The sequence below is a fragment of the Callorhinus ursinus genome, unplaced genomic scaffold, assembly GCF_003265705.2.
Source record: "Callorhinus ursinus isolate GAN/ISIS: 27379988/994484 unplaced genomic scaffold, GSC_fseal_2.0 scaffold16, whole genome shotgun sequence".
NCBI lineage: Eukaryota > Metazoa > Chordata > Mammalia > Carnivora > Otariidae > Callorhinus > Callorhinus ursinus.
In genome coordinates, this window is record NW_027397078.1 from 32,031,737 (window position 1) to 32,040,794 (window position 9,058).

General features: G+C 39.6%; 1 protein-coding gene across 1 annotated transcript in view; it reads left to right on the forward strand.

Moving 5' to 3' along the window:
- Nucleotides 1-8,855, forward strand: part of CLTRN (collectrin, amino acid transport regulator) — a 32,068-nt gene extending 23,213 nt beyond the window's left edge. The window contains exon 6 of the mRNA XM_025857632.2: nucleotides 8,059-8,855. Coding sequence (XP_025713417.1) covers nucleotides 8,059-8,215 — 157 coding nt within the window. The 3' untranslated portion in view covers nucleotides 8,216-8,855. The remainder of the gene's footprint in view (nucleotides 1-8,058) is intronic.
- Nucleotides 8,856-9,058: the final 203 nt, after the last annotated feature.

The window sequence follows — 9,058 nt, forward strand, 5'->3', positions numbered from 1 at the left end:
ATATGGAACCATGTTCCTCAAAGTGAACTTTGAATCAACACCTTGCATCAGAATCACCCAGAACACTTGTTTAACATGTAGGTTCCTTTGCCCTACTGCAGACTTTCTAAATTATAATCTGTGATGGGGATGCATTTTAATGAATATCCAGGTTATTCTAATTCACTTAGTTTGAGAGCTTCCAACTTGGAGATTCCTACTACCAGAGTTCCTTTACCTGGATCCTGGGGCACCTACAAACTTTGCTGTCTAAATTATTGCAGTTACTTCAAGGGAGAATTTCAGACCAGTGGGAAAGTTACAAAGGCAGTGGGACAGGAGGAGAGGGGAAAATCATTTGTTTATAAGTGCCTCTGATCCAGAGGGGAAGTGGAGAGAGTCCTTACTCTTCACTAGACAATTTGATTCTTCTAAAAACCTTCTCATCTGATACCAAGGAAGAAGAATTCTGATAAGTGGGAATCACAGGGATGTGCATTGGTTTTCAAAAGGGTCGATGCCCACACAGACATGTGGGATGAGTTTGGCCAAGTGTGGGTTCAACTAAATGTTTCTCAGGCGGTTTACTACTTTCCACATGTCTCGCTCTAGTTACTAGCAGAAGGGAATCATTTCAAATGTTGGCCTTTATAACTTTTGTTCACAAATGAGAAGTGAAATGCTCTGGAATAAATGAGATTTATGTCTAGTCCCCAACTTAAACTCAAAGATTAAAATCACGTTGTATTTGCTTGATTTTCTTCATCTTGGCATGACATGCAATGCAGAGAGCCTTGGTACAAGTTTCAGTTTGTTTTGTTTTCAGTTTTTTTAATATTAAGAAAGATTCCCTTGCAATATTTGACTACTTATGTTTAATATTTTTAAGTTCCGTATTAATCCTAGAATTCTGTGATTCTATGATTTCTAACTATCATAACCTCTGTGAATTCACTTCATCTCCTTGGTTCCCAGTTTTCTCACTAGCACAGTATACTGTAGGAGTTAGAAGGATGGACGGTGAGACATACTGCTTAGATTCAAAGTGTTTGTATCCTGGATTCTGCTCTTGTATGTAGCCCATTAACTCTGTGCATATCAGGAAGCATAGGCAATGAGTCAGGGAACCCAAGCTCAGAAGATTATGGTTTGTGGTGCTAGTGTCGAATGGGTTAAATCTTTATTTGTTGCCTGTGCAGAGATAACTTTGCGAGAGTGACAGCGAGTTATACCAGAAATAATGAACTTGGTGGGATAAAAAGAGTTAATGCTGTGGCATGCTTAGAGTGGTGCCCGGCTCACGGTGAGTGCTCAATAAGTGTTAGCTGTTACTGTTATTTTATTATCCTGCCATTTACTGGTCTTCCAGCTTGTGCTATCTCTTTCCTGCTGAGCAGGTTCTGCGGTAATATAATAATTGGGTGTGTAGCATCATAATCTGTTGCCCGGGAGAAGTGAGGCTGTTCTCACAACCTTGCCTTCGCAAATTCATTTTGTGTTCAGACTAGGAAAACAGACGGACAAATCTCTTGTGTAAACCTGGAGAGCATCACTAATTGGCAAATAGAGTCAGGACAGTTATGACAACCTTCGGAAGATAAATTGATTTGTTGTGTTTTAAGTTAGATACAAATCTGTGGTGGGCTTCTCTTGAGCAAAGTATTGCTTCGAAGGTGTGGAGAGGGTGCAGTCTAGAGTGGGGAGAGCCCTGGTAATGGTGATGAAAGCCCTTTCTAATCATGGAAAAGGCAGGAATTGCCCCCAGTGCCTTTAGTCCTGAGGAAGACAAAGATTTGCTCAACAATTCAACCCATACATTAGATATTAACAAACATAGTTTGCATTATACAAAATCTTACATTTAGAAGGCCAGGAGAGACTGCAGAGTCATCTCAGTTACCATTTTGCTTCTGTGGAGAAGAGTGCCACTGTCATCTACGACATATGCATATTTAAACTTACTGTTGAGGAAATTTCTCAAGGAAAGCTTTAACAATTCTTTTGCCTGTGTCAGTAACAGCATTACACTGATTTATTCATAGCCGCTGGCTGTAAAGTATACAGTCATTGGGAGCCAAACGAGGTGAACTCAAACACCAGCTGTACCTTTTAGCCAAATGACCTTGGTCGAGTCATCCGATTTCCATGGGACTGTTTCTCCATCTGTAGTAGGAAGATAATATCTCACAGGGCTTCCATGAAGATTGGATGAGATAAATGTGTATGAGGTACCTAGCATGCACTAAATAAACAGTATTATTATCCAAGATCAGCTTAACCTATTTCTGTGACTAAGAGATACTGAAAAGAGATCTCGTTTTCATCCAGAAATTGTCGTGATACTATAAAAAATTTTCCAGTTCAATGGCTCATTGTTTGGGATTTTATTAGTTAACAAACACATATGTTAAAAAGCAAATGATCTTATTAGGGTTACTGTTTACTATAATAGTGGTGAACTGGTTAACCAGCTTTGTAAAAAAAAAAATCCCAATTTGTAGCATTTGTTGATTTCCTATCAAGTATGAAATTTCTGAATATTTAACAATCACCTATCTCAAGCCTATACCAGCCAGCTTCAGCACACCATTACAAATGCCACCTCCTTGTGAAATAATTTGAGGAAGTTGCTTTGCTATTACCATCTAGTTGAGAATAGCAGTTTGTGGAAATGAGAGACTTGTCAAAGGAAAAAAGTTGGAAAATGGTTTTTTTTTTTTTTTTTTTTTTTTACTTTTGGGAAACAATTAGGCAGCTGGGTAGGTGGGCAGGTACCCAAGATGAAATGCATGTACTCCACAATGATGTCCTAGTATGGATCTGTGTCTAGTGCTGGCCCACAAGTAGATGTTTTAGTTCTCTGGTCAGCTTTATGATGATGATAATGATGATGACAGCAATGGTTGTGATGGCCATGGTGATGTGACAATGACAACAGTGATGCAGTTGATGTGATGCGTGTTTTAGTAGAAAAAGCACTGGATTGATACTCTTGGTTTTGGGTTCCAGTCTCAGGCTCTGGTGCTTATTATCTGGGGGATCTTGAGCCAGTCACATATGGAAAATGAGGATAATAATATTTTCTTAAACAGTTATGATGATGAGAAGACAAAGTTAGAGAATACACACAGGTGCTTTATACACTGGAAAGTGCTCTAAATTCATCTCTCCAGAAGCCAAGGCCCAAAGAGGTAAAAAATACCTTATTCCTATATTGACCATCCATTCTGTGAGGGGAGCTCTAGTATTTATCAGGGAAGATACATACACAGATAACGTGGATGGTTCCTGCCTACAAGGAGATTATAGTCTTACACTTGGTAACAAAGCCAGGTTAAGGACTCTGGACATAGAATCCTAGCTAATGCTCACAGTTGAGCAGAGTCATTAGTAAATTCACTTGGTTTATTTCTGGTTATGTTTCTCTTCCCATAAGGTCAGTAGTAAGCAGAAATACATTTAGATTTCTACAAATACTGCTTTTCAAACAAGGGGATGGGGCTCAGCCAACATTTTCATATACTGAAATTTCACATTCTTATCAAGTTTTAATTAAGTCTTAAAAATAGATGTGTAAATAAAATCAGAAATGTTAGAGCTAATAATTGTTTTCCTTTGCTGTTCTTAAATGTAAATACTCAATAGGAATTAAATGTGTGTTTTGAATGAAGCCTGGGGAGATTAGGTAGAGTTCTAGGTCCACTGGTTTCACCAATCTTGTTCCATTCTCAAAGATAAGCTGCTCTACATAGTTGACTCTTAGCTCCTTCATTTGAAAAGCAGGAATAATAAGGGGCGCCTGGGTGGCTCAGTTGCTTAAGCATCTGCCTTTGGCTTAGGTCATGATCTCCGGGTCTTCGGATCAAGCCTCCTGGGCTCTCTGCTCAGCCTGGAGTCTGCTTCTCCCTCTCACTCTCCCTCTGTGCTCTCTCTCTCAAATAAATAAATAAAGTCTTTAAAAAAAAAAGAAAGAAAAACAGGGATAATAATAAAATCTTTATAATATTGCAATAGGAATTAAATGAGATGATTAAATGAGATAAATAGGAACTAAATGAGAAAAAAAAGCACTTAAGTCTGGTTTCTGTCGTGTAATAGTTACTAATTATCATTATTATTATTATTATTTTTAAAGATTTTATTTATTTATTTGACAGAGAGAGACACAGCTAGAGAGGGAACATAAGCAGGGGGAGTGGCAGAGGGAGAAGCAGGGTTGCCTGCAGAGCAGGGAGCCCGATGCGGGGCTTGATCCCAGGACCCTGGGATCATGACCTGAGCCGAAGGCAGACGCCCAACGACAGAGCCACCCAGGCGCCCCACTAATTACTGTTATTATCACTACCACACAGCAGACATAAAGCAACCTGCCTATAGTCACATGGTCAGGAAGTTAGTAGTAACTGTATTTAGAACCAGATAGGCTGGATCCCAAAGCCCATCAATCTGACTGGACTGCAATGCCCACTGAAATCATTCCAGTAACACTGACATTTTCCCCAGGAATCATCCATACTGATTATGAGGTTAGTTCTCATTCCCCAGTAATTAATTATGTTCTGTTTCAGAATCATATTTGTCTATCCTTTGTTGTTTTTCTGGCTATTCTTGGGCCTTGGCTCTTCAGCCCTATCTAGTTTGAAGGGAGACAGAAATATTCTTTGTGCTTTCAGCCACCACTACTTTATCTTTTTTTTTTTAAGATTTTATTTATTTATTTGACAGAGAGAGACACAGAGAGAGAGGGAACACAAGCAGAGGGAGTGGGAGAGGGAGAAGCAGGCTTCCCGAGGAGGAGGGAGCCTGATGGGGGCTCAATCCCAGGACCCTGGGATCATGACCTGAGCTGAAGGCAGACGCCTAATGACTGAGCCACCCAGGTGCCCCTTATCTTTCCTTTAAAAAGAAGATTTTATTTATTTATTTATTTATTTATTTATTTATTTATTTATTTATGTATTTATTTATTAGAGAGTGAGTGAGAGAGCATGAGCAGGGGGAGCAGCAGAGAGAGAAGGAGAAGCAGGCTCCCTGAGCAGGGAGCCCGACTCGGGGCTCAATCCCAGGACCCCTGGGACCACAACCTGAGCAGAAGGCAGACACCTAACCACCTGAAGCACCCAGGCGCCCCACCACTACTTTATCTGGAGCAAACCCTGCTCCTCGACACCCCTTAGCTCCAAGGGTAATCCGGTCTTTTTTTTTGGTCCCCATTTTTGCCGCTCTTCTCTCTGGACTTATGATAAGGATGTACTCTGAAGGTTTTTGAGAACTAGTTTCAGGTATTTTAGTTACTTTAAAAAAAAAAAATCCTCTTCCTGAACCACCGGACATTGCAAGAACAGAGGAAGTCATTAACACTCAATTTTATTTTTCAGGAAAAAGAATTCATGTTTTTAGCAGAACATCAAATCAGAATGATCCAGAAAGATAGTTAAGTTTTATTATCGTTAGTAAGAGCAATGCAGAGGCAGTGAATCAGTTTATTACAGTACACACTATGAAATGTGACCAAGTGCCGTGGTACTGTTAGATAACCTTTGAGCTGCTTATCGTGTCGAGCCAGCACGTTACTGACACTGCAGTTTGTGGAGCAATGCCAAGACTCTGAACAACTGGATCTAAGGTCACAAAAGCACAATATGTGCCTGATTTGCCACTGGCACAGCTCCATTAGATGCATTTCCACAGCCATTTTGCTCAGAATCTTTTTGAGAAATCCTTCTTCTAAAGAAGACAAACTTGTCCTCGGCTGTTTGCATCTTTCTTTTTAGTTCTTCCCCATTCCTTTGTGAGACCTAATGGATTAGTTTTCCTTTATGGTTGGGAGGGGAAAGGGAGATTCCTTGCAGTGATCTGCATGTGTCCAGCTCCCTGTGATTTTTCATCTAACTTGGTAAAAACACTTTTTTTAAAAAAGATTTTATTTGTTTGACAGAGAGAGACAGCAAGAGCAAGAACACAAGCAGGGGGAGTGGGAGAGGGAGAAGCAGGCTTCCCGCTGAGCAGGGAGCCCGATGTGGGGCTCGATGTGGGGCTTGATCCTGGGACCCTAGGATCATGACCTGAGCCGAAGGCAGACGCTTCACAACTGAGCCACCCAGGCGCCCTGGTAAAAACACTTTCTTAACTGAGGGAGCTGGTGTCTATTTCCAAGACTCCCATTGCATTACCACCTGCTTTAGATTATATTCATTAAATTTTATATATATATATAATATATATAAAATCCACTAAGATTTTTGTAATATGAGTTTCATACTTATATACACAATATATATATTTTAGAGTAAGATTTGACTGTTTAAAATCTATTTATTGTTGTGGAGAATTCTTATTCACTCCAAGCCCAGTGAGGAGTGAGTGTGGGGGAAATTGCACGAACTAGACGTTTTTTGATGATAATTTATAAATATCCATTTGTTACTACTGGGGCTTCATCCCTACTGAAACATCACTGCTCTTTTTTATAATCCATAAAAATGGGGAGGGAAGATGAGTGAAATTTGGAGTTTTCCCCTTTTATTAAGTCCTTTCTTTTCACTGTAGGACGAGGATCTATCTGTTTGAACACAGAGTAGTAACTCAAAACATAGTTATTCAATGAATGTTGGGTACTATGAATGGAAGTGATATGATTGATGGTTATAGAATGTCAACTGCTTTTGCCTTTTGGAGGACATGGAAAGTAACAATACTCCTGTCCACAAGAGGGGGGGCAAAGTATTCTAGTCCTCTGGTAGGTGATTTCACCTGGCTGTAGGACCTTCTCATCACATGAAACTTTGTGCTCACCCCAACCTGCATTAATTGCTGATGGCTGAAGCTTAGAATGGCCAATACAGTGTTTTCACCCTGAGGATGGAAAAACACAGCAACTTATCCATTCCTAGGTCTCTGGGACTAGGACCCCCCAACTTCTAACCCAACATTAGGCCTGTAGTGATAAATTGTGACACCTGACAGTGGCATACCTAATGGCAAAATACTTTCAAGCGATGAGAGTGGGATCTACAGTATTGGAATGATACTTTACCTTTCTTTATGAACCTCAGCTGTTTGGAATTATCTAATAAACCATCAGCAAAGCGTGGCAAAATCTATACTAACTCCTAATTTTTAAGGTAGGAAAACAAATATTTTCCTCCATTCGTTTGGAAAAGCAACAATACAAGAGATACAAGAAATATTATGTGTGTATATATTCTCCCTTCCCTTCCCTTCCCTCCCCTCCCCTTCCCTTCCCTTCCCTTCCCTTCTCTTTTCTTTTCTTTTCTTTTCTTTCTCTTTCTGTGGTGGATCCCTTTCAAGATCTACCTTGGGCTACTGTCTGAGTAACTTTGCCTACAGCATTAGTCCATTAATTTATCTTCCAGCCAACCAGCCATTGATCTACATTTATTGATCCATCCGTCTGTCTAACTAGCTAGCCAACTATCCATGTCCATCCATGTCTGTCCATCCAACTCTAAGCACATCACTTGAGTGCCTACTCTGTGCTAAGTCCATATCGGCTGTTTTATAAAATATTTTAAAATTTATATGGGTGTATTGCCCACCAAAAAAAAATATTTTAAAATTTGGACTTGTCTGATTACTTCCTCCTGAGAGATTCAGGTAAAAAAAAAAAAAATTGGTGCTAAGGCGGGATAGGAACACAGAACACAGAATTTTATAGATAAAATCTCAGTGCATCTTATCTGGAGGCACTTGTCAATTTGTCTCATTGTTGGTGATGTTCACCAGATTTCTTCCTTGACAAAATACAAATATCTCTATAATCAGTACACTGCTTGTGGGGGTGATAGACTGAGACTGTGTGAATACTCTGTTCCCAAATCATCTCTTACTCAATGGTTGAGTATCCATTGATGAGCCCCATCCATGGAGATTTCTTATCTTGTAGCAACTTTTCACCTCATTAGCTCTTTATGAGCTTTGCAGTTTATTTGAAGTATGGAATGCTATCAGTTATTTCACCATTCTAAGTTTCCTCATCCCTCTTTTGCCCTCCATGTTTGTACAGAAGACCAGGCTTTCTTCTTCTAGACCCCAATCATTCTTTTTATGTGCATTTAGGAAGAGCAAAGGACCGTCTGAAGTGGATGACACGGAAGATAAGTGTGAAAATATGATCACAATTGAGAATGGCATCCCCTGCGATCCTCTGGACACAAAGGGGGGGCACATTAACGATGCCTTCATGACAGAGGATGAGCGGCTCACCCCTCTCTAAAGGGCTGCTGTTTTGCTTCCCCAAGAAACTCACCACTTGTTTCTGTGCAACTGCTGCGCATTATAAATGATCAAGGGCAGATCATCGATTTTGTTTCACCACTCTTCTAAGAAATTTTGCATGTGCATGAAAGTAAAAGGCCATCATTTCTACCCATGAAGACCATTGGAATCATAAGCTGTTGACCACTCAAAATATTCTAAAATATTTCTCTGACAACATAGTGTGTAAGTGTAGTCATGTGGTGTCTTTAGTTATTGGTTTAAAAGTGCGTTAGTATTAAGTATTTCTGGAAATATCTATTTTTTCACCCTTCGAAGATCTACAGAGAGATATTTTTCCAGTGGAGAATATGCATAATATGGTGTAAAAATCTTTGAAAATGGATCCTTTTTGAATATTGTTTATATCACTCTGTATATGACTAAGGAAGAATAAAATATAATGTTTGTAATGGGATATGAATGATGTACGTGGGAGTGTCAGTACACAAGGTGGAATTTGATCCTGTTATCATACCAATACTTAACTTATTCTCTATTGTTCTCTAATAAGGCAGCCCTATTGGTTGACTATTTCTGCAGTTTGTAAAAGTACAGTCTCCGTGAATTTAATAAAAGTGCTAATCATCTCTTTTTAATTATGTGACTGATTGTGGTCTGAGATTTATTTTCATACTGTGGAAATTAGTAAGCCTAATTTTTTTTTTTAAACATTTTTTTTTTTTAAGATTTTATTTATTTGACAGAGAGAGACACAGCGAGAGAGAGAACACAAGCAGGGGGAGTGGGAGAGGGAGAAACAGGCCTCCCACAGAGCAGGGAGCCCGATGCGGGGCTCGAT